This window comes from Prionailurus viverrinus, chromosome A2 (assembly GCF_022837055.1).
Source record: "Prionailurus viverrinus isolate Anna chromosome A2, UM_Priviv_1.0, whole genome shotgun sequence".
In the NCBI taxonomy this organism is placed as follows: Eukaryota; Metazoa; Chordata; class Mammalia; order Carnivora; family Felidae; genus Prionailurus; species Prionailurus viverrinus.
In genome coordinates, this window is record NC_062562.1 from 79,547,713 (window position 1) to 79,573,876 (window position 26,164).

General features: G+C 42.6%; 1 protein-coding gene and 1 pseudogene across 8 annotated transcripts in view; one reads left to right on the forward strand and one right to left on the reverse strand.

Moving 5' to 3' along the window:
- Positions 1 to 348: 348 nt before the first annotated feature.
- On the reverse strand, positions 349 to 10,623 carry LOC125153504 (40S ribosomal protein SA-like; annotated as a pseudogene).
- A 10,960-nt stretch (positions 10,624 to 21,583) lies between these two features.
- Positions 21,584 to 26,164, forward strand: part of SRPK2 (SRSF protein kinase 2) — a 257,229-nt gene continuing 252,648 nt past the window's right edge. For 6 of the 8 annotated variants that reach the window (XM_047825648.1, XM_047825707.1, XM_047825722.1 and 3 more), the window contains exon 1: positions 21,584 to 21,809. In XM_047825648.1, the coding sequence (XP_047681604.1) occupies positions 21,739 to 21,809 (71 nt within the window). In that variant the 5' untranslated portion in view covers positions 21,584 to 21,738. The remainder of the gene's footprint in view (positions 21,810 to 26,164) is intronic. The other 2 variants (XM_047825689.1, XM_047825673.1) reach the window with 2 other exon arrangements.

Here is a 26,164-nt window from a genome sequence, read left to right on the forward strand (position 1 = left end):
GGGACTAGGGGAAGGAGGAGGGCAAAATGGGTGCAAGGGAGTGGGAGGCACAGGCTTAGTTATGGACTGAGTAAGTCATGGGGATGAAAGATACAGCCTAGGGAAATAGTCAGTGGTGCTGTCGTAGTGTTGTGTGGTGACAGACGGCAGCCACACTTGTGGTGAGCACAGCAGAATATCCTTGCTGAATCACTATGTTGTACACCTGAAACTAATGTAACATTGTACATAACAATGTACTTTGACAACACATATACTTACTGATGGCATGTAGATGACTCATACAAATAGAGAAGGAACACACGGAGGTTTTTTTCAACTCATCAGTGAGTTGTGTACATCCTGTCTTCAGTGGGGGAACTGCTGAATTGGGCCCCGAGGGCCCTGCACGCCTGCAGACCAGTCTGCGACTTGGGGTTGAGTAGCTGTGAACTCAGGAGCGGGAGCAGTCCATTCACCCTGAAATTCCTCCTTGGTCACGGCCTTTTCAGCAGTGGCCTGCTCTTCCTCTTCGATGTTTCAGGATCTCTGTAGAAGCAGAGATCGGGCAGGACCTCCCGTGGGTGCTCACGGAAAGGGAGCCGCGCGCACAGAACTTCCCGGGCCAGCAGCCACGTGGGACCCACCGAGCGAGCTCCCCCGTTGTTGCAACGGCTGGCAGCGCCCACAGAGGGCAGAGGCGAGTCTGTGACACAGAGCGATGGGACGCAGGTGAACGGAAGACGCCTCCGTGAGAGGCTGGCGGTCAGCCCTGGGATCGGTTACCACCAGAAGTCTCGGCTCCCAGAAGGCTGCCTGGATCTGGGTTAGTGAAGAAGGTTCCAGAAGTGAAGTGGCCAACAATAGGAGTGGCTCCAGCAGCAGCAGTAGCAGCCGCAGCAGCAAACCTCAGCACAGCTCACTGGCCAGTACTCCTGGATGATGTGACACTGACATCAGCTGGGGTTTCAATGGCAGCAATGGCACGAGCTGCCAGCAGAAGCTTCTCCCAGGTTCTCTTCAGATTTATCATGTAGCTGCCACGAATTTTCCTCTTGTACATGAACTGTTCCATTTGGAAGTCAAGGTTGATGCCACCTAGGTGGGTTCCCGCTGCGGGGAATTTAAGGACATCCTCCTCCTTGCATTTGTAGGACATCAAGGGCTCGGGATATCGTGAAAATTTCCCTTTAAGTTATGACAGGAACACAGGACAGTGCCGTATGGACCCCTCCCTGGGTAGCATGGAAAAGCAAGCATCCAAGTCTTGATTCTGGCTCAGGTCATGATCTCAAGGTTCCTGGTATCGAGCCCTACATTGGGCTCCTCACTGACAGTGCGGAGCCTGTTTGGGATTCCCTCTCTCCTCTCTCCCTCTCCTCTCTCTCTCTCTCTCTCTCTCTCTCTCTCTCTCAAAATAAATAAACTTAAAAAAAATGGCTACATGAGGGATCCTTGAGGTGATGGAAATGCTCTGTGTCTTGACTCTATTCATCAGTATCCTGACTATATACTGTACTATAGTCCTGCAAGATGTTCCTGTTGTGGAAACTGGGTAGAGAGTACACAGCATCTCTCTGTATTATCTCTTACAACTGAAAGTAAATCTACAAAAATCTTGAATTTTAAATTTTTATATATTTATTTTTAGGTTTATTCACTTGTTTTGAGAGAGAGCACATGCGTCCACTAGAAGGGGAAGGGCAGAGAGAGAGGGAGAGAGAGAAAGAATCCCAAGCAGTCCACACGCCACCAGTGCAGAGCTCAACTTGGGACTCAAACTCACAAACTGGGAGATCATGACTTGAGCCGAAATCAAGAGTCGGACACTTAACCAACTGAGCCACCCAGGTGCCCCTAAAGTTTAACTTTAAAAAAAAAAGGAATTGCTCTGTTAGATACAAAACTGGTTAGTTAATATCTTTTGATAATAAACCATAAACTTCTTTTCCCATAACCTTTGATGTTATATTTCTATCAGACAGATTAATATTACCCTTACTGGAGAAAAATACATCTTAACATGTGAATTCATAAGATCTAGACTTTTAATCAATGGTGAATAGTGAAACAAACAAGTGAAACAAACAAAGGGACTTCTAGAATCAGCAAACTGTCCTCAGCAGGCCAAATGTAGCCAGTGGATGTTTTGGCACAGCCCATGAGTTAAGAATGGCCTTTATGTTTTTCAAGGATTGTAAAATCCAAAAACCTGAATAATTGACTGATTCTTTTTTTTTTTCCAGAAAAAGTTTGCTGACCCCTAGGTCCTAGATAATTAAATAATACTTTGGTGGACATGTTAAACAATGTCTTCAAATCTCACACGTGAAAGTAGGGGAAAAGGACAAGTCTGTATTTTTGGCGTCATATTGACAAAATGTGTTTAAATGTTTTATGCCATTAAAAAAATGACACTTAGATAGATATAAACAACAAAGTCATCTAAACACATCAGCGATTCTGAAATACCCTAAGCAAAAAAAAAAAAAAAAAAAAGGAATAGGTACAAGTTATTATCAGCTACAGAGTGCTTCTACTCAAATTTATAGGTAAAAAACCATTAAATAACACATATTCAGTGTAAAAGAGAACTTCTTATAAGTGAATTCTAAGTTGCAGAAATTTCAATCTCTCTACAACACATAACCTTTATTTTTTTTAATTTTTTTTTTTCAACGTTTATTTATTTTTGGGACAGAGAGAGACAGAGCATGAACGGGGGAGGGGCAGAGAGAGAGGGAGACGCAGAATCAGAAACAGGCTCCAGTCTCTGAGCCATCAGCCCAGAGCCCGACGCGGGGCTCAAACTCACGGACCGCGAGATCGTGACCTGGCTGAAGTCGGACGCTCAACCGACTGCGCCACCCAGGCGCCCCCAACACATAACCTTTAGAAGACCTTTCCTATCTCTTACATTAGTAAACAAATATTTACTGAGGCCTCCCAGTTGTAGAGTCAAACCAACATATTGAAATACACAACAAAAAATAGACTTTTGGGGCATCTGGCTGGCTCAGTTGGTAGAGCACATGACTCTTGATCTCAGGGTCATGAGCTCAAGCCCCACATTGGGTGTGGAGCCTATTTAAAAAAAAAAGGGGGCGCACCTGGGTGGCTCAGTTGGTTGAGAGTCCGACTTCGGCTCAGGTCATGGTCTCGTGGTCCGTGGGTTCGAGCCCCGAATCGGGCTCTGTGCTGACAGCTTGGAGCCTGGAGCCTGCTTCTAATTCCATGTCTCGCTCTCTCTCTGCCCCTCCCCCGCTCATGCTCTGTCTCTCTCTGTCTCAAGAATGAATGAACGTGGGGCGCCTGGGTGGCTCAGTCGGTTAAGTGGCCGACTTCAGCTCAGGTCATGATCTCAGTCCGTGAGTTTGAGCCCCGCGTCGGGCTCTGTGCTGACAGCTCAGAGCCTGGAGCCTGTTTCAGATTCTGTGTCTCCCTCTCTCTGACCCTCCCCCGTTCATGCTCTGTCTCTCCCTGTCTCAAAAAAAAAAAAAAAAAAAAAAAAATTTTTAAAGAATGAATGAACGTTAAAAAAATTTTTTTTAAATAGATTTTGCTTTGATTGTCAAAGCGCTGACAAATAGAAGTAGGATAAAGAAAGGAAATATCTACTCAGTAAATAGATAATAAATAGGATAAAGAATAGATCATTAATAGCTCAGAATGTGATAGAGTTAGGAGAAATGCTAGTACATTATTGAAAGATAGAACTGCAGAACAGCAGCTAGAATTTGTTTTCCCAGCCCTGCCCTCAGACCTTTTTCTCAAAGACCCAAAAAGCCTCTCCAAACATGGGCCCCTTCATTAGTTCCCTAGGGTTGCTATAACAAACTGGCTTAAAGTAACAGAAATGTTGGGGCAACTGGTTGGCTCAGTCAGAAGAGCATGTGACTTTTGACCTCGGGGTCATGAGTTCAAGCCCCTCATTGGGTGTAGAGATTACTTAAAACAAAACAGAAATCCAGAAATGTCTTCTCTCCTCATGGCTGGAAGCTGGAAGTCTGAAATCCAGGCCTCGGTAGGGCCATACTCCCTGTGCAGGTCTAGGGAAGAACGCTTCCTGGTTTCTTCCTAGCTTTTGGTAGCTGCCCATGCTCTCAGCATTCCTTGCCTTGTAGATGTACTACTTCAGTCTCTGCCTCTGAGGTCACGTGGCCTTCTCCCCTCTGTCTCTGTGTCTTCTGTATCTTTGTATCCAAATTTCCCTATTCTTACAAGGTCACCAGTCATTGGATTAGGACCCACCCTAATCCAGTGTGACCTCCTTTTAACTTGATGACATCTCCAAAGACTATTTCTAAATAAGGTTACATTCACAGGGATGGTGGTGAAGAGTGGGTGTGTTAAAACTTCAAAATCCCTTTTTAGCGGACACAGTTCAACCTATACTAGGGTCCTCTCCTCAGCTCTTCTCTTTAGGCAATACCCCGCATAACTACACCGACTGGTCTAAAGTGGGGTGTAGACTACTTGGAATGTTGGAATAAGTATTATACCTTGCATTTGTGTTTATTTTTGTGCAAATGTGAAATTAAGCTCAATCAGTATTTAGTATGTGGATTTTTCACTCTAGTACCCTGTCATTCATATATCAGTCACTCAATATCAAATATGTTATTCTGATGAAAGACTGGGGGTTCCTGACATGGAGGCATCATCACACTCCAGAATACGGGGCCATTTGCAGATTACCCAAGCCTAGTTACTAGATTTGTAGGTTGTATTATCTAGTTTAATGAAACCAACCCTCACAAAATTAACCTATGGCTTTAAAAAGATTCCCCTGGAGGGGTGCCTGGATGGCTCAGTCCGTGGAATATGCAACACTTGATCTCTGAGTGGTAAGATCAAGCCCCACGTTGGGCCTGGAGCCTACTTAAAAAAAAAAAAGTTCCCGGGGCGCCTGGGTGGCTCAGTCGGTTGAGCGGCCGACTTCGGCTCAGGTCATGATCTCGCGGTCCGTGAGTTCGAGCCCCACGTCGGGCTCGGTGCTGACAGCTCGGAGCCTGGAGCCTGTTTCAGATTCTGTGTCTCCCTCTCTCTGACCCTCCCCCGTTCATGCTCTGTCTCTCTCTGTCTCAAAAATAAATAAATGTTAAAAAAAAAAAATTAAAAAAAAAAAGTTCCCTAGAGCATTGATTCTCAAAGTGAGGTCTGGGGACCCACAGGAGTTCTGTGAGCCCCAAATACATAGCACTAAGACGTTTGTGCCTTTTTCCACTCTCAAACTCTCCTAAGTATGCAGTGGGGTTTTCTATAGGCTCCGTGACATGGATGCCATCATCATTCTGCTGCAAATGGAATGTGCGCTTAGAGATTCTTGTTTTTTAAATTTTTTCTGTTTTAATTTCCAATATGATAAATATCAACAGATACATAACCACATCGAAAAACATCTCTTTGAGGGGCACCTGGGTGACTCTGTCAGTTAAGCATCTGACTCTTGATTTCGGCTCAGGTCATGATCTCATGGTTGGTGAGTTCGGCCCCGTGTCGGGCTGAGCACTGACGGCGCAGGGCCTGCTTGGGATTCTCTCTCTCTTCTCTCTTCCCTTCCCCTGTTCGCTCTGTCTCTCAAAATAAACTTTAAAAAATTTAAAAAAAGAAAAACATGTCTTTGAGGTCTATAATTTTTTTCACTTTTTTAATGTTTATTTATTTTCTGAGAGAGAGAGACAGAGCGTGAGCAGGGGAGGGTCAGAAAGAGAGGGAGACACAGAATCCAATGCAGGCTCCAGGCTCCAAGCTGTCAGCACAGAGCCCGATGTGGGGTTTGAACCCATGAACTGTGAGATCATCACCAGACTGAAGTCAGACACTTAACCAACTGAGCCACCCAGGCACCCCCAACTCTTGATCTCAGCTCAGGTCTTGATCTCAGGGTCATGAATTCAAGCCCTGCCTTGGGATCTGCATTGGGCATAAAGCCAATTAAAAAAAAAAAAAGAAAGAAAGAAAGAAAGAAAGAAAAGAAAAAAAAATTATGAGGACTACTTGAAACAAAAATTTTTATTCTTATCATTATTTTCTATCCCTTAACATTTTTTTAATATTTATTTTTGAGAGAGAGAGAGAGAGAGAGAGAGAGAGAGTGTGTGTGTGTGTGTGTGCGCAAGTGGGGGAGGGGCAGAGAAAGAGGGGGACAGAGGATCCCAAGCAGGTTCCATGCTGACAGCAGTGAGCCCAGCATGGGTCTCTAACCCACAAACCACAAGATCATGACCTGAGCCCAAGTAAGATGCTGAACTGACTAAGCCACTCAGGCACTTATCATTATTGATAAACTTTGCCCTAAGTGTTTATTATATATCAAACCTTTATGAAATATCGTCTTTGCTTTGATAGCCATTAAGATCAAGTACAAAAATAAACTGAACTTAGAAGTGTTTTTGTGAATTGCTATCTCACAAAGTGTCAAACCAAGATTTAAAAAATTTGAAAGGACCATAATTAGTCATTTTGCTCTCACTACAAAGTTAGTATTGGCAACATTTTTAGTAAGAACAAAAAGTCTTGATTTTGTAAATTATAGAATTATTTTTAGTTACCTTTATTTTGTCTTTCTAAAATGTTTTTGTACAATTTTATAATGCAGGTAATATGTTGGTTTTGTGACTGATGTAGTAATTCATAAAAATAAGTAAATGTCATATTGAGGGTGCTTTCTTGAAATGTTTACTGATGGGGTACAATATCAAAAAAACATTTGATCATCTGGCTGCTTGTTAAAATGCACATCCCTTGGTCTCCAAATTGAATGTAGTAAACAAGATTGGGTTGGAATCTGATAAGTTGTATTTATTATTATCATTTTTTAATTAATGAGGCTCCATGCCTAATGTGGGTTTTGAACTTATGACCTTGAGATCAAGGATCACATGCTCTACTGATGGAGCCAGACAGGCACCCCTGATAAGTTGCATTTAAAGCCAAACCCCATGTGTTTCTAATATATGTTAAAGTTTGAGTATTGGAGCCGGGGATGGTAAACTCAAATGCTTATAGAGCTAAGAAAATGATAATGATGACAGTGTTGATGACAAATGCTTATTTGCTCTTACTATGTGCCCAGCACTATTCTAAGCACTTGATATATTTTGACTCATTTATTCCTCTCAATAACCCACTGATAAAGATACTATTATAATCCCCATTTAACTTGAGGAAATAGTGGCACAGAGAGAATAAATTACTGTCCAAGAGCACAAAGTAGTGGAGCCAGTATTCAAACCCAGAGCAGTCTGGCTCTGCTATCTATAACGAATGTCTGCTATCTATAACGAATGGGAAGCAGGCTTGGTGAGGATTCTGGCAAAGCAGAGAATGTATGTTGCTTGTGGGAATGAAGATCCAGTTTGGACAGATCTCATGCATTTAATAGAATATGAAAATCTAGGGTGCCTGGGTGGCTCAGTCGGTTAAGCATCTGACTTGGGCTCAGGTCATGGTCAAAGGGTTCGTGAGTTGGAGCCCCGCATCAGGGAGTTTGAGCCCAGCTTCAGGTGAGCCCCATTTCTCTCTCTCTCTCTCTCTCTCTGCCACTTGCTCACTTGTGCCCTCTCTCTAAAATAAAATATAGGAAAATCTGCATTCATTTACATAAAATCTTTTAATATAGGTAATGCAGGTAGTGAAATTATTTTAACCATGTTTCACTACGCTCTTTGTGAACCAACAAAACGATAGCTGGATATGGTCATTGGGCTGCCACGTACAACATCTGCCTCATCCATTTTTTCCTTCCAACAAAGCTCACATCCATAGCCTCTAGCCTAGTTGTAGCAATGCAGCTTAATTTGAGCATATAATGCCTCTTTAAGTCTTAATATCTGATCATCTCTTACTGTATAACCCTCAGGTGGAGTATTTATAATTTTCTTTAAAAAATTTTTTTTTTAACTTTTATTTATTTTTGAGAGAGACAGAGACAGAATGCGAGTGGGTTAGGGGCAGAGAGAGAGGGAGACACAGAAGCAGAAGCAGGCTCCAGGCTCTTAGCTGTCAGCACAGAGTCCAATGCGGGGCTTGAACCCACAAACTGTGAGATCATGACCTGAGCCAAAGCCGGACACTCAACCGACTGAGCCACCCAGGCGCCCCGAGTATTTATAATTTTCAGGATGACTTCTTTAAGTGGGCTAAGAAGATGAGAAATTTCAAATTTTAGACATATACAGAAGTTGTGGTCGTTATTGTTGTGGTGGTTGTTACTCCTAGGTAGCTTCAAGCTTCAACAGTCTTAACCACTCTTGGTCAAGTTGATTTTATCCATATGTCTGCTTTTCCTCATGCCCATCACTAGATAAGTTTTAAGCAAATTCTATACATTACATAATTTCATCCAGAAATTAAAAATTACTTTTTAAAAAAAATTTTTTTAACATTTATTCATTTTTGAGAGTGAGAGAAACAGAGCATGAGCGGGAAAGGGGCAGAGAGAGAGGGAGACATAGAATCTGAAACAGGCTCTAGGCTCTGATCTGTCAGCACAGGGCCCAACGCGGGGCTTGAACTCACAGATTGCGAGATCATGACCTGAGTTGAAGTCGTTCGCTCAACCGACTGAGCCACCCAGGCGCCCCTAAAAATTACTTTTTGAGATTAAAAAGTCCAAACTCAAACTCAAAGAAATGACTTATTTTTTTTTTAAAGTAAACTCTATGCTCAATGTGGGGCTCAAATTCATGACCCTGGAATCAAGAATCACATGCCAAGAATCCCTCAAGGAAATGACTCTCTAATGGTGAAGTCTCTGTATGCAATTGAAGGGAAGATATTTGAACTAGGAGCCTTTAGTGGACCTCTACATTTTTACCATTTAAGTAATTGACTCAGCTCTCTACGGATATGATAGTAAGTTGGGTACTTCAGAGAAAGTATATTGTAGATGGATTGTAGCTGAGACTGAAAGGGGAGAAGAGAGGTTGTTAATTTCATACATTATGAGAACCTGAAGGCAAGGACTTGAAGGCAGAAGACTGGAGGAGAAAAAAGAAGAGATTGGGTTAAAATGTAACTTAAATGGCTTAAATAATGAGATTTATTATCTTATATAATACGAAATCTAGAAGTAAGCAGTTTCAAGTTGATTAATTCAGTAGTTCAACCATGTTATCCTTTCCCATTTCCTCTGTGCCATCCTCAGCACGTCCTCTTTTCATGAACTGCCTCTTAATTCCCCTCCTGGTGACCAGGTAGCATGGCATCCTGCATAAAGAAAGGGATCTTTTTTCCCCTCTTGTGGTGGAGTTTTGGATTGATTCTCTCAATATCCATTTTATTTGTCATCTATTTTGAGAATCTAGAAAGCTAAACACAGTATTTTCCAGGTTCCAGCTAGAATTCCAGCTAGAATTCAGACTATGAATCAGGTCCTGCCAACTGGATGTAGGAGAGAGAGGTACAAGGTGGAAATGAGATGGGTTTTGTTGTGGCTGAGGTGGCAACTGCTTCCAGGGGACTCCTGAGTCCAGTCGCCACTTTCGTGAGTGGGAGGAAGTTGTAGCAGCTTCTTTTTATTTTATTTTATTTTACTTTATTTTATTTGAGAGAGAGAGAGAGAGCAGGAGAGTGCCAGCAGATGGGGGGTAGGGGTGGGAGGGAGGGAGAGAGAGAGAGAGAGAGAGAGAGAGAGGGAGAGAGAGAGACTGGCTCAAGCAGGCTCTACACCCAGCATGACTCCATCTCACAATCCTGGGATTATGACCTGAAATCAAGAGTCTGATGCTTGAGTGCCTGGGGGGCTCAGTCAGTTAAGCATCTGACTCTTGATAATGGCTCAGGTTATGATCTCACCAGTTTCAGGAGTTTAAGCCCCGAGTCGGGCTCTGTGCTCACAGTGCAGGGCCCTCTTGGGATTCTGTCTCCGTCTCTCTCTGCCCCTCTCCCACTCGTGCACGGAGTGCTCTCTCTTTCTCAAAAAGAATCTGACGCTCAATGGATGGAGCCACCCAGGCACCCCAGTTATAGCAGTTTCTTAATCTTTGAATTGCAGCTACATTGATGTGACCTTGAACCAGAGTCCCGTGGGCAGCCTCCAGATGTCTGCTTTTCCAGGCTTTCAATGACTTTCTAATCACCTTATTCCCTGTATCAAATCCCTTTTTATTTGATGTATTTAGAGTCCTTTCTATTCTTAAACCAATCACTGGCTGATAAACACCTTTTTCTTTTTTTTTCCTTTAAATATTTTCTTTTATGTTTATTATTTTTTTAAGTTTTTATGTATTTTGAGAAAGAGAGAGCATAAGCGGGGGAGGGGCAGAGTGAGAAGGAGAGAGAGAATCCCAAGCAGGGTCTGCACTGTCAGCATGGAGCTGACAAAGCCACAAACCACCAGATCACGACCTGTGCCAAAACCAAGAGTTGGACGCTTAACTGACTGAGCAACCCAGGTGCCCCTAAAGATTTTATTTTTTAAGTAATCTCTACACCCAACTGTGGGACTTGAACCCAGGGATCAAGAGTCATGCGCTCCACCAACTGAGCCAGCCAGGCGCCCCTCTTTTTCTTTTTAAAGGGGAAAGAAACCTTTCCCCAAAACATCTAGAAGACACCCCTTCTTGTGTCATTGAGAACTGGGTCCTATGCCTCATTGAGGAGAACTGAGTCACATGCTCATCCCTGAGGTACCTCCATGATTTGTTTAAACCAGTGACTCCTAACAGTGGTCTGGGAAGCAGATCCTTTTTGATAGTTTTAAATTTTTTCCCTTTTCCTTTGTATTGTCTCAGGAGTGGACAGTGGAGTCCCCTAGAGGCTGCGTGGCATGGGATGGCCGTGAGTTAAATGCACATGCAGATATGAGATTCTGTCTTCTCTTAAGCCAGACATTAGAGACATTTGCAAAAATGTAAAACAGTGCCACTCTTCTAACTAAATATTTTATTTTGGAAAATATAGTTACTTTTCATTAAAATATGTTTTTTAAATTAACATTGTAGGCATATTAGTACTTTAATATAAATTCTTAATCCTGGTTTCAATTTCTGGTTTTTTTTTTAAATTTTTTAATGTTTATTTTTGAGAGAGAGAGTATGAGCAGGAGAAGGGCAGAAAAAGAGGGAGACACAGAATCTGAAGGAGTCTCCAAGTTCTAAGCTGTCAGCACAGAGCCTGACGCAGGATTTAAACTCACGAACCGTGAGATCATGACCTAAGTTGAAGTCTGACACTTAATCGACTGAGCCACCCAGGCACCCTATGGTTTTAATTTCTATTATGTTAAGTAGTGATATATAACACAAAAGTTCTCGGAGGTTCTCAATCATTTCTGAGAGTGTCAAGAGATCCTGAGACCGAAAAGTTTGAGAACCACTGGCTTAGATCAATCAAAATATAGTCAAATAACAGAAGGATGGTGGACACAGAAACAAACAAAATTGAGCTCTGCCAGTGGGTAGGTGTCCAATGATGACTGTTACCTGAGGAAGATGGTTTGGATCTGGTATGTGACTAAAGAAGAGAGAAAGTGTAAGTGTGCTCAAGGGAAATAAGAACAAGTAAGCTTTTTCTTCCCTTTGGGTTATGGGAAGGAAGTTTCTAGAAGACTGATTAGCAGTGACCAATCTGAAGTAAGGGATGAGGGAAAGCAGGGGATGCTATAGTGTTAGTAACATAAGATATTTGTAGCATGAAAGGCTATGCTAGCAGACCAGTTAGTGAAAGATACTGTAGTAATCTTGTGCCTTAAGTATGGAAATATTTTTACCTTTTTTCCCTGGTTTACACATTTACATTTGAAATACCACAATTTTATGTAATTGAACAAAATTGTAATTCATTGTAATTGAACAAAACAATTCATTGTAATTCATTGTAATTGAACAAAACAATGTAGGGGAAAAACTATTTAGAAGATGGTTTTACTCCAAGAGGAAGAGGTGGAGCATGTTCATAGATCAGGAGATAGAATCCTTCCTAAACAAGAGCCCCCAGAAGGCTACTGAGGCTAATGAAACCACCGAATCCTCTGTCCAAGGTGCTGCCAGTGACAGGGGCTCTCAAACTGCCTATAGAGGTTAACATGCAGGACGATATTCTAACTGTAGCTTGTCATTACAGAACTACCTATTTCTATTTTTCAGAAGATTCTGGCCGATTTTTCAGATTTTATCCCACTGAAAACGTATAGTAAGCTTTTGTTTTGTTTTATATATCTCAGTGTAATTCATTTTCTGGACACGTCCAGCATCACTAGCTCCTCTAAATTTATTTTAATGCTTGCCAGGAATTATTAGCAGATAAGTTTGCTCTCATGGTATTCAGTTTATTTGTTTTCAGAGAACTTAGATACCTCATTTCTAGTGGTGCTATATGTACATGTATATCAACATATGACTGTCAGCTCAATTTTCTCCTTGGAACTTTGGATTGGGTTATAAGAGCTTTGATTCCTTCTGGAAATTTTGGCTGCAGCAGGAGAGTCTGCCTATTGTGTGGCAGAACTTTCAGTTAAGAGAACTTTTCCTCTTCATTTTTTTCTCTTTTGGTTTTAGGTGTAATGGTCTCTAGTCTTTTACACATACAGAGGGAGTATTGGGTAATGTCTTATGGCTTATGAAATAATGTCTTATTTTTATTTCTTTTTAATGTCAAAATGTCAAAAATTTATTTTTGAAGGAGCTCAAGTGGGGGAGGAGCAAAGAGAGGGTACAGAGGATCCACAGTGGGCTCTGCACTGACATCAGCAGCCCTGATGTGGGGCTTGAACTCATGAACCAGGAGATCATGACCTGAGCTGAAGTTGGAGGTCAACTGACTGAGCCACCCAGTTTCCCGTGAAATAATCTTTGACTTATAAAGAGGAGGAACCGATGTGGGAAAAAAGTGTATGTTGAGTGAAAATGTTGTGTGTGTCCTAGCTCTCCTACCTACTGCAAAAATGGGACCTCTGGAATGTTTTCCAAAGCCCACAACCAATTCTCTAATGCTCAGGACACCAACTGGGTATTCAACAATTCATTTCTAGGGGCGCTTGGGTGGCTCAGTCCGTTAAGCGTCTGACGTCTGCTCAGGTCATGATCTCACAGCCTGTGAGTTTGAGCCCTGTGTGGGGCTCTGTGCTGACAGGTCAGAGCCTGGAGCCCGCTTCAGATCCTGTGTCTCCCTCTCTCTCTGCTCCTCCCCTGCTTGTGCTCTGTTTCTCTCTCTCTCTCTCTCTCTCTCTCTCAAAAATAAATAAACATTAAATTTTTTTTTAATTTAAAAACAAACAAAAAACACACAATTCACTTCAGTTCTGACAATAACTGTCTGGAGTTAGCACGGACCCTACAAAGCTGCCTCCCTTCCTGCTTCAGGACCAGTTTCAAGTCTCAGAGAGACCACCCAGGCTTATTCTGACTGGCGATAAAAAAGCAGGGGTTGCCACAACAAATTATCAGGTTCAATAACTCAGGTTATCGATAATTTGCTAGAAAGGCTCGTAGAACTCAGGAGGGCATTTTATTGGTTTATTATAAAAGCTACATGGGAGCAGCCAAACAGAGGTGATGTGTAGGGCAAGGTTTGGGTGGCGGGGTGCACAGGGCTTCCACACCCTCTTGGGACACATCACCCTTGCAGCACTTTGATGCTTCAACAGCTGGGAAGTTCGAATGTCATCCAAGAGTTTTTATCTTCGGGGCACCTGGGTGGCTCAGTCAGTCGAGTATTCGACTCTTGGTTTCGGCTCAGGTCATGATCTGATCTCCTGGTTTGTGGGTTTGAGCCCCAAGTTGGGCTCGGCGCTGACGGTGTGGAGCCTGCTTGGGATTTTCTCTCTCCCTCCCTCTCTGCCCCTGCCCCGCTCATGTGCATGTGTGTGCCCGCACTCTCTCTCTCTCCCTCTCAAAATAATTAAATAAACTTTAAAAAAGTTTTTATCTTTGCGAAATCCTTTAGCAATCCTTCCCTCAAAGGAGGTCAGGGGTAGGGCTGAAACTTTCAATCCTCTCATCACTTGGTCTTTCTGGTGACCAGCCTCATCTTGAGGCTTACCAGAAGCGTTACCCTAAGTTGGCCAGGTGTGACCAAAAGGGGCTCATCATGGAAAAATAAAGACCTTTCTAATACCGAGAAAGTCTCAAAGGTGTTAAAAGCTCTGTGCCAGGAACTGAGATCAAATACCAAGTGTATGTCTTATTATACCCCATGCACATTACCTATTTCACAGGGTAGATTTGAAAAAAAATTTTTTTAATTGATCTGAAAGCATTCTTTTAGCCAGAAATTGCAACATAAATGTATATTCCTAGCTTATTATTTTGTTCCTTGTGGTTGCTAAACAAAACAAAACAAAACTGTTGACAGATTGAACTTACGGAGGTTTAGGTACATTGGCAAGCACGCTACTAATCAAGTCCAACTGGATTTTACACACACACACACACACACCCTATGGTAGATTGCTATAAAGTGGCCCTGATGAATCACACCTCCCTAAAATCATGCTCTTGGTATCATTGCATCTTGCAATAAATCTGGCCTTAGGATTTGCTTAAAGCAATAGAATATTGTGGAAGTGTCATCGTCTGAGTTTTCTGGAGCCTCCACAGCTTGTGTCTTCACTCTCTTGAGATTTGCCATGTAAAAAGCTCAGATAGACTAGCTAATGACAAAAGACTTCATGGAGAGAGAGAGAGATCCCAGCCTTCCAGTCCCTTCACTGTCTCAGATATAGGGATGGGGTCATCTTGGGCCCTCTGGGTCTAGCTCACCCACCAGATGGATGCAATAGCCTGAGTGAGCCCAGATGAGATCAGAAGAACTGCCTAGTGAACCCACAGCATTGTGAGAAATAATAGATCATTGTTGTTTTAAGCTAAGAATTTTAGGTTGTCTTTCTATGCAGCAATAGACAAATGAGGCAATACCCAACTTGTGATGACTAGGTTCTTTAGGTGTTACATGGCTGTGAATCTAGCATTAGACAAGAAGGGGAGGGGAGAGAACTGAAGAAGTGTCTGAGGACTCAAAAACAGGAGGCTCTTATATCACCTTGCACTACGACAACAGAACACGCTGACTTCCTGTCTGGTGACAAATAGTGCATGAGAAGAGACATCCGTTTGCTGTACATCACCGGCTTGACAGGCTACGAAAACATGCCTTCCATACCCAGCGATTAAAAAATACCGTTGTCTTTAATTCAGAGTTAGGTATATCTACTTCCTCACCATTTCGTTAAACAAAAAAAGTCCCCACTTTCTGGGGAAAGTCAGAAAATATCACCCTGGTAATCCTACATTATATAAAAACAGATATATGCAATTGGAAATTGTGTTGTTCTACAACACATAAAGATTATTCTATAGGGGCGCCTGCCTGGCTCAGTTGTTGGAACATCTGAGTCTTGATCTTGGAGTTGTGAGTTCGACCCCTACATGGGGTGTAGTGATCAGTTAAATAAATAAAACTTAAAAAGATTTATTTTATAAACACATGTATATGTTGCCGTCACTCCTCCTTCTCCTCCTTTCCCTGCCCTAATTTTTGTTGAGCAGTTTGACGTGCTAGGTGGTGGTCAGCCTCCTATGTTAGGAGTTTCTAGCAAGCTGCTACTTCTCCATGGTCAGCTGAAGTCAGGAGCCCTGAGTTACCAGCAGGTGTTAGAAACCCATTGGTTCCTCAAAGTTTGGTTTGTGAAGGATTCCAGGTGGGGTCAGCAGATGTGGGTTGTTTGCCCTGGCGCTTGTGTAGGTTGATTCTTAAGACCTTGCAGAGGCGCGGGGGTGGCTCAGTCAGTTAAATGCCTGACTCTTGATTTTGGTTCAGGTCACGATCTCACAGTTTTTTCAACGTTTTTTATTTTTTTTTATTATTGGGACAGAGAGAGACAGAGCATGAACAGGGGAGGGGCAGAGAGAGAGGGAGACACAGAATCGGAAACAGGCTCCAGGCTCTGAGCCATCAGCCCAGAGCCCGACGCGGGGCTCGAACTCCCGGACCGCGAGATCGTGACCTGGCTGAAGTCGGACGCTTAACCGACTGCGCCACCCAGGCGCCCCGGGATCTCACAGTTTTGGGCTTGAGCCCTAAGCTCTGTGGTGGCAGCATGGAGGCTCCCTGGGATTCTCTCTCCCTTTCTCTCTGCTCCACCTCTGTTTACCCTCTCTCTTTCAAAATATACATATTTAAAAGGAAAAAAAAAGACCTCACAGAGGTTTGAGAGGAGCACCCTGAAGTCTGAGTCACTCTGAGAATAAATCCTAGGGGATTCCTTTCATTTGGGGATTTCCATTAAAGATTATTGAAAAAGGGAGTGCCTAGGTGGCTCAGTTGGTAGAATATGTGACTCTTGATCTTGGGGTTGTAAGTTCAAGCCCCCATTTTGGGTGTAGAGCTTACTTAAAAAAAAAAAAGGTTCTTGAGAGAGAGCTTATTTTATTTTATTTTTTTAATGTTTTTATTTTTGAGAGAGTGTGAGTAGGGCAGAGAGAAGAGGGCACAGAGGATCTGAAGTGGGCTCTGTTCTGACAGCAGATAACCCAATGTGGGGCTTGAACTCAAGAACCGTGAGATCATGACCTGAGCCGAAGTCAAGAGTCAGACAGACGTTTAACCGACTGAGCCAGCCAGGTACGCCTTTTTTTTTTTTTTTAATTTTTTACTTTATTTTATTTTATTTTTTATTTTATTTTATATCTTATTTTATGCGGGACAGGGGAAGTGAGTGAGAGAATCTCGCTGAGTGCAGGTTCCAAGCTCACTGCAGAGCTCAACGCGGGACTCGATCCCATGACCCTGGGATCATGACCTGAGCCGAAATCAAGAGTCCGACATTCAACCGACCGAGCCACCAAGGCGTCCAGTGAGAGGGTTTAAACGACGACGAGGTTGACGTTCCAGACAAGGCTGCCCCAACCCAAAAGCAGCTCCCCCTGCCACTGTTGTGTTGTGTCAGCTCCTGTATCAAACATTTAAGCAGACCGTGAGAAGCAAAATGGGTCTCGCAGGGCAATAGAACCAGCCCATGGAAATTAAGCCCTGTTTATCTACAGCTACCCAGTGCAATGTGTTCTCCGGTTACTGAGTGTGTCTTAGGATAGGGTAGAACTGACCTCAATTTACGTTACTGTTGCACATTAGTTCAACTGTATGAAAGGACAGATTTAAACTTCCTTTTATTATTCGTATTATTTATTCAACATCACGTACTATGTGCCAGACACTCACAGAGGAATTAAGGACATACAGTCTATCTTTATGCAACATGAAGTCTAGTTTGCTTCAGCATTGCAACATAAAAATCCTGAGGTAGAGATTAAATTACAACGGTGTGGGGCTTATTGACTTTTAAAAGTTCTGAGAATCAACTGTGAGATCCAGGGAATGCCTTAGAATCAATGCAGTCATTTCTACAAGCACTTTGGGAAATGTTTGGGCAGTACCTGCTAAAAGTGAGCGCACACATTCCCTGTGACTTAGCAGTTCCGTAGATCTTGACATATTTACCAACAGACAGAGACAAGGACATTCATAGTAGTGTTACTCATAATAGCCCAAACAGGAGACAGTCCAAACACCTGTTACTGGTAGAATCATGTGTCCATTAGAGTCTAGAGGAAAAACAGAAAATTATCTTTTTTTTTTTAAGCTTATTTATTTTGAGAGAAAGAATGGGCAGGGGAGGGGCAGAGACAGAGGGAGAGAGAGAGAGAGAGAGAGAGAGAGAGAATCCCAAGTAGGCTCCTTGCTGTCAGCACAGAGCCTGATGTGGGGCGCAAACTCACAAACCATGAGATCACTAATTGAGCCAAAGTCAGATGCTTAACAGACCCAGACACCCTGAAAATTACTTTTTTATTGAAGTTAGATGAGTTATTTTCACAAAAACATGTAAGGCATTGTTAGGTTGAACAGGTGCTGGAGAAAAAGGGTAAAGGGGACATGGTGGTAACAGTAATAATGCATGTTCCCCATCTCCCCGGGCGGGGGTGGGGGGCGGTTAGGGAACAGAGTGCAGAGCTGAGGTGCCTCAGAAGCTCAGAGGAGGGAGCTGGGACCCAGAGGTCTGAGGAGAGGGAACTGTCTGGGTTGTTCATTCTACCAGGACAGGCTGGTCTGAGGAGTACCATAAAACCTGACACTGGAAACAACTCCTGCTGTGAAGAGGTGATGCTGACAGGACCGCCAGCCAACAGGAAAGAGCAAGTCCTCCAGCCTCCAGCCTCCCTCTAGCGCCCCCAACAGGCAGAACTAATTGTAGCCCCTTGGCTGAGTCAGAACTGCCTCATTACACGCCTGAGGGTAGAAGGGCAGATTTGGGGTTAAGACACAGTAGTTGTTGTTGTTGTTGTTGTTTCATGTTTATTTATTTTGAGAAAGAGGGCACATGCGAAGAGGAGGAGCAGAGAGAGAGGGAGGGAGAGAGAATCGCAAGGAGGCTCTGGGCTGTCAGCTCAATAGCCCCACATGGGGCTCGAACCCACAAACAGTGAGATCATGACCTGAGCCGAAATCAACAGTTGGATGCTTAACCAACTGAAACACCAAGGCGCCCCAAGATACATAGTTTAATAGATGTCACCAGTGGGGGCGCCTGGCTGGCTCAGTCCGTAGAGCATGCGACTTGTGATCTTGAGGTTGTGAGTTCAAGCCCCATGTTGGCTGCAGAGATTACTTAAAAATAAAATCTTTAAAAAAACGGGATGCCTGGGTGGCTCAGTTGGTTAAGAGTCCGACTTCGGCACAGGTCATGGTCTCACAGCTTGTGGGTTCCAGCCCTGCGTCAGGCGGGTCTGTGCTGACTGACGGCTCAGAGCCTGGAGCCTGTTTCGGATTCTGTGTCTCCCTGTCTCTCTGCCCCGCCCTCTCTCATGCTCTGTCTCTGTCTCAAAAATAAATAAAACATTTAAAAAGTTAAAAAAATAATGGTGCCAGTGGATATAAAAAAACAAGTGGGGGGCGCCTGGGTGGCGCAGTCGGTTAAGCGTCTGACTTCAGCCAGGTCACGATCTCACGGTCTGCGAGTTCGAGCCCCGCGTCAGGCTCTGGGCTGATGGCTCAGAGCCTGGAGCCTGTTTCTGATTCTGTGTCTCCCTCTCTCTGCCCCTCCCCCATTCATGCTCTGTCTCTCTCTGTCCCAAAAATAAATAAACGTTGAAAAAAAAAATTAAAAAAAAAAAAAAAAAACAAGTGGTATATTCACACAATGGCACACTATACAGCAATGAAAGTATTACATACAACACACAGCTCGGTCTCACAAACATCATGCTAAGCAAAAGAAACCAGATGCAAAGGCCTAGTGTCTGATTTTATTGCCGTAAACCTAAAAACCAGGCAGCATTAATTGGCAATGTTAGAAGTTAGAATAGAGGTTACCTGGATGGGAGTGGTGACTGAAGAGGAATGAGGGGAGCTTTCATGAGGTAATGGGAATGTTCAACATTAAAAATTTTTTTTGATGTTTTTATGTATTTTTGAGGCAGATAGAAAACATGAGTGGGGGGAGGGGCAGAGAGAGGGGGAGCCAGGCCCCACGCGGACAGCAGAGAGCCCAATGCAGAGCTCGAACCCCAACCAAAAGGTCATGACCTAAACCAAAGTCAGATGCTTAGCCAGCTGAGCCACCCAGGCGCCCCTAAAACACAGGTGTTTTTATTGTACCCTTGTGATTTATGCATATTTCTACATGTATATAATGTAACAATAGAAAGTTTAACAAACTTTTTTTTTTATTATTATTTTTTTTTCAACGTTTATTTATTTTTGGGACAGAGAGAGACAGAGCATGAACGGGGGAGGGGCAGAGAGAGAGGGAGACACAGAATCGGAAACAGGCTCCAGGCTCTGAGCCATCAGCCCAGAGCCCGACGCGGGGCTCGAACTCACGGACCGCGAGATCGTGACCTGGCTGAAGTCGGACGCTTAACCGACTGCGCCACCCAGGCGCCCCGAAAGTTTAAAAAACAAATACAACTGAATACTATAATCATGAAGACCTATCAAGTTGTGTTTGTTTGTTTGTTTTTTTAAGATTTTATTTTTGGGGCACCTAGGTGGCTCAGTCAGTTAAGCATTGGACTCTTGATTTCCGCTCAGTCATGATCTCACAGTTTGGGAGTTCAAGCCCCATGTTGGGCTCTGCCCTGACAGTGCAGAGCTTGCTTAGATTTCTCTCTCTAACCCTCTCTCTGGCCCTCCCCTGCTTGCATTCTCCTTCTCTCTCTCAAAATACTTTTTTTTAAAAAGGGATTTTTAAAAAGATTTTATTTTTAAGTAGTCTCTACTCCCAACATGGGACTTGAACTCTTGACCCAGAGATCAAGAGTCACATGTTCCACTGACTGAGTCAGCCAGGCGCATGACTATAAAGCCGTTTTTTATTGATACAGTGTATTTTATCTCTGTACTCATAGTCAGAGTCACACATTCTTGAAGAACTGAATGTGAATTATGCTAGAACAGAATTCATGTTGAACTGTGAGAAAAATTATGTTCAATTTGTTTTTACATTAGATTTTATATTGGATTTTAAAATCAGTTACAATAAAATGGAAAACAAAATTCTTACAGTCAGAGAGTTCATGTATTTGACAAACAAGTATTCGGTCATGGCTGTATGCATGTCCAAATGCTTGAAAGGAGTGGAGCCCGTGGTGGGAGAGTTCAGCATAGTTTATTATGGCCAGACCATTGAATCTGTTTATATATGTGCTGGCATATTGGTCAATATTCTTTTTCTTTTTCTTTTTGATGTTTATTTATTTTTGAGAGACAGAGCGTGAACAGGGGAGGGTCAGAGAGAGAGGGAGGGAGAATCCCAAGTAGGCTCTGTGTTGTCATCTTGGAGTCAGACACAGGGCTCAGTCTCACGAACCGTGAGATCATGACCTGAGCCGAAATCAAGAGTCAGATGCTTAACCAGCTGAGCCACCCAGGCGCCCCCATATTGGTCAATATTCTAAATCCCTACTAACACAGCCCTGGCAGATCTTCAGGAGTCATTTTTCTTTTCTTTTTTTTTTTTTTAATTTTTTTTTTAACGTTTATTTTTGAGAGATAGAGAGAGACAGAGAATGAGCAGGGGAGGAACAGAGAGAGAGGAAGATGCAGAATCTGAAGCAGGCTCCAGGCTCCGAGCTGTCAGCACAGAACCCGACACTGGGCTCGAACCCACGGACTGCGAGATCATGACCTGAGCCGAAGTCAGTTGCTTAACCGATTGAGCCACCCAGGCGCCCCCAGGCGTCATTTTTCACTGGCTTATGTAAGAGTCTTATATACAGTAGGCATTTCATTTATGACAAATTTATTACTATTGATGATGTTCTGTAGATAATCTAGTCAACCTTCCCTTTTCCTTAGTCTGAGTGTTGGACTGAGAATTCTCTTTCATTTCTACTCTTCAGACAATGACCAAATGAGGGGTCTATAAGGATGCTCACTTGCAAATCAGAGGCAGTAAAAGAAAGACGGAATGACCCCTGGTGGTGGTTTAAAGAATATGTCCACATAGTCCGTTCGGCTTCCCTTCAAGAAATGCTCTCAGGCCCCTCCTCTAAGCATGTGCTGTACTTGCATCTCAGGAATAGAATGTAGTGAAAATGATGGATTGTGACTTCTGAGGGTAGGTCACAAAAGGCAGTCAAGTTTCTTCCTTGCTCTCCAGGGGAAGCCAGACACTCAAGCCAGCCCTATGGAAAGATCAGGGGGAGGAAGTGAGGTCTCCCTGAAACAGCCAGTGAGGATCTGAGACCCCCTGCTAACAGCCATGTGAGTGAGCCATCTTGGTAACAGATCTCTCAGCCTTCCTCCAGCCTCCAGATGACGGCGGCCTCCAGTGACAACTTCACTTTCCAGCTGAACTGCTCCCAAAGTCCTGGACCACAGAAATCGTGAGATAATAAACGTTTGTTGTTTTCATTTGCTAAATTTGGGAGAAATTTGTCATGCAGCAATAGATTAGCAATGCATGTCTTAATGTGCATATATATAAGTACAGCTAATATTTATTGAACAATTAGATCCTTCTCTAAACATTTTATGTGAAATAACTCATTGAATCCTCACAACAAATATATAAGGTAGTTAATACTATCCCCATTTTTTGGATCAGGAAGCTGAGGCACAGAGAATGTGAGTAACTTGCCCAATGTTACCAAGATAGTGAATGATAAAACTAGGGTTTCAACTGTGCCAGTCTGGCTCTATTACTCTGCACTAACTTCTGGGTGAAATTGCTGCTTTAGTGGTACTAATGTCACTGAGAAATATGCTGTAATGAAATAATAAGAGACAGGCTTGGGGCGCCTGGGTGGCTCAGTTGGTTAAGTGTCCAACTTCAGCTCAGGTCATGATCTCACGGTTCGTGGGTTCAAGCCCCATGTCGGCTTTGTGCTGACAGCTCAGAACCTGGAGCCTGCTTCTGATTCTGTGTCTCCCCCTCTCTCTCTCTGCCCCTCCCCCACTCATGCTCTGTTTCTCTCTGTCTCAAAAATTAAAAAAAAAAAAAGAAAAAAAAAAAAGAAAGGACACAGAAAAAAAAGAGACATGCTTAAGCTTCATACTAGAAAGCATAAATTAGATACAAGGAAACTTTCCTAGAAATGTAAAAGCGTTAGAAAGCCTTTGGAAAAAGGCTAGGTTCTCATCTACTAAAGGCCTGAAGGAAGGTGGATTATATGAGCTCTCAAGTCTGTTTCCAATTCAATGACATACTAAATATACCTTCTAAGATACAGTATGATTTAGTAGCTCTACTTGGAAACATTAGTGTGTAATTGGGTTTACAGCATTCTGTAATTTTCTCTTATATTTAGTAAAAATTAATATGATATGTTCATCTTGAATTCTGTTGTACTTGGCTGGGGAAAAATGCATATGTATTTTCCTTTTCACTACTTTTGGACAGCACAGAGAAAAAAATATATCCAGTTGTTTTTTTGTTCTTTGTTTTTTTTTTCCTTTTTCTCTTTGAGAGAGAGAGTGTATGTGTGTGTGTGCACGCTAGCAGGGCAGAGGCAGAGAGAGGGAGAGGGAGAATCTTTTTTAAAATTTAAAAAAAAAATGTTTATTTTTAAGAGAGACAGAGCACGAGAAGGGGAGGGGCAGAGAGAGAAGGAGACACAGAATCTGAAGCAGGCTCCAGGCTCCGAGCTGTCAGCACAGGGCCTGATGCAGGGCTCAAACCCGTAAGCTGATCTTGACCTGAGCTGAAGTCAGACGCTTCACTGAGCCACCCAGGCACCCCATAGGGGGAGGGAGAATCTATTTTATTTTATTTTTTAATGTTTTTTATTTTTTATATTTGGGAGACAGAGAGAGACAGAGCTTCGAGCAGGGGAAGGGCAGAGAGAGATCGGAGACACAGAATCCGAAGCAGCTTCCAGGCTCCGAGGTGTCAGCACAGAGCCCGAAGCGGAGCTCGAATTCACGAGCAGTGACATCATGACCTGAGCTGAAGTCGGCCGCCCAACCGACTGAGCCACCCAGGCACCCAGGAGAGGGAGAATCTTAAGTAGGGTCCACTTCTAGTGCAGAGCCAGACATGGGGTCTCATCCAATGACCCTGGGATCATGAACTTAGTGAAAATTAAGAGTTGGTTTCTTGAGGCGCCCGGGTAGCTCAGTTGGTTAAGCGTCCAACTTCAGCTCAGGTAACGATCTCGCGGTCCCGTCAGTTCGAGCCCCACCTTGGGCTCTGTGCTGATGGCTCAGAGCCTGGAGCCTGATTCTGATTCTGTGTCTCCCTCTCTCTTTGCCCCTCCCCCATTCATGCTCTGTCTCAAAAATAAATAAAACGTTGAAAAAAAAAAAAAAAAAAAAGGTTGCTCAACTGATGGAGCCACCCAGGTGCCCCTAAGATATATCCAGTTCTAATACTTCCCCTTCTTAATTGTAATATCCTTATGATTATTTTTATTAGCAATAAATATTGGTAGAATAAAATAATTAAATTTGTACTCTCAGGATTGTGAGTTTGAGACCCACAATGATCTTACTTGAGAAAACAACAACAACAACAAAAAAAACCTGGGGCGCCTGCGTGGCTCAGTCAGTTAAGCGTCCAACTTCAGCTCTAGTCAAGATCTCACATTACATGGGTTCGAGCCCCGTGTCGGGCTCTGTGCTGACAGCTCAGAACCTGGAGCCTGCTTCAGATTCTGTATCTCCCTCACTTTCTGCCCATCCCCTGCTTGTGCTCTGTCTCTGTCTCTCTCTCTCAAAAATAATAAACACTTAAAAAATTAAAAAAAAAAAAGAAAACTAAGAATAAAACATATACAAAAAAAACTTTTATTCTCTTTGTTTCTTTTGTCCTTTAAAATTATTTATTTTTAAATTAAAAAAAATTTTTTTGTATTTTTGGGGGAGAGAGTGAGCAGGGGAGAGGGGCAGAGGGAGTGAGAGAGAATCTTCGGCATGGAGCCTGATGTGGGGCTCCATTCCATGACCCTTGGATCACGACCTGAGCCAAAATCAAGAGTCGGACGCTCAACCGACTGAGCCACCCAGGTGCCCCTGATTTCCTTTAAAATGTTATTTGAAACTATGATGCATATCAAATAAATTTTTAGTTGTTTTAATTTTTTTTTTTCAGTAGGCTCTGTACCCACTGTGGGGCTTGAACTTGCCACTGACCCTGAGATTCTCACATGCTCTGTATGCACTGCACCAGCCATGCGCCCTGAAATGTTTCATTTTTAAATTTGCACAGACTAGGTTTATAATCTATCATTCTTTCTGTAAGCAGAAATTGTTTCTGTAAGCAGAAAGTGTAAATTGTTTATTGATAATTTGGTTGGTGTATTTTAATTCAATAAATTCAAAGCAATTCACAAATACTCTAGGTGGCAAATAAACTTCTCTCCTAATTTATAGAAGTAAAAAGATTGACAAGATCACCTTGAGGCCTTTCATTCTTAGCTTTTCAGTGAGACTTTTCTTGAGTCTCAAAAGGTTGGTGTTTGTTTTTCAGTTTTTTTTTTCTTTTCATAGATGGTATGGCCATCTAGTAATCATAATCTACAATTCCCATGTTTATTTTGTTTATTTTCTGCTTCTGGCAATAGAATGTGAGCTCCATGTGGGCAGGGAGATCTTTGTGTGCTTTGTTCACTGCTGTAGATTCAGTACCTAGAACAATGCTACATAATAGGTATTTGGTAATTATTTGTTGAACAAATGAATGCAAAAGATCTAGCAAAGAGATTGGGTATGTGCCTCCCATGTAATGTTAATGATAATTACCGTGTACTGAATAGTTACTTATGTTAGTTGATTATCATATTGACCCAGGAGGATTGGTATTAATATGATTACCATTTTCCAGATGTTGTAATTAGGTAACTTGTCCCAGGTTATGCAGAAATTAAGTAGCAGAAATTGGTTTCAACATTGAGGTAAGTGAAAAAAACCAGTCACAAAAGGACACATATTATATGATTTCATTTATATGATCTGTTTGGAACAAGCAAGTCTATAGAGAGAGAAAGGAGATTAGTGCTTGTCCAAGGCTTGGGCAGGGAAGGTTGGGGGAAATGGGGAGTGACTGCTAATGGGTATGGCGTTTCTTTTAGGGGTGACAAAAATATTTTAAAATTAGATTGTTAGTTTTAAATGTTTAAAATTAGTTGTGGATGTGAATGTATTAAAAACTATTAAATTTTGCACTTTAAGTGGGTGAATTGTATGGTATGTGAATTATATCTCAATAAAGCTGTGAAAAATAATGAAAGAAACTGGTTTCAAACTCACATTTCTTTGGCTTCAAAGCTTTTAATCACCTTCTAGAAGGAGCTACGACTGGACTCATGATGTTTCTGAGATCAGGTTAGGGAAAGGACAAGGTTTCCTGGAACATGCCAGAAAGTAAAGAGGTGCTCAAAAACCCATGGGGACATGTCCAAAGGACACTGCAAGTTGGAAGTGTCTTTTGTGGTCAAATATGGAACAATTCAAGATCAAAAATCAAAGTGACAGTAATTACTGTCAACTGTCAGTTGACAAAACAAAGAGAACAAGCTGAAAACAGAGAACAAAGGAGTGGCAGGAGAAATGAAAGGTCTTCCTTAGAGAAGACTGTCACCTAATTAATATAGATGGAACAGATGGAATGTTAGGATTATAATATCAATATTCTACCACCACTATAATAATAATTGATCCAGGCAAGCATCATCACTGGATGCTAACCCACAGTCTGAAAGATTCTTGAGGAAGGACACTCAGTCTCAAAGCATTACCCTCA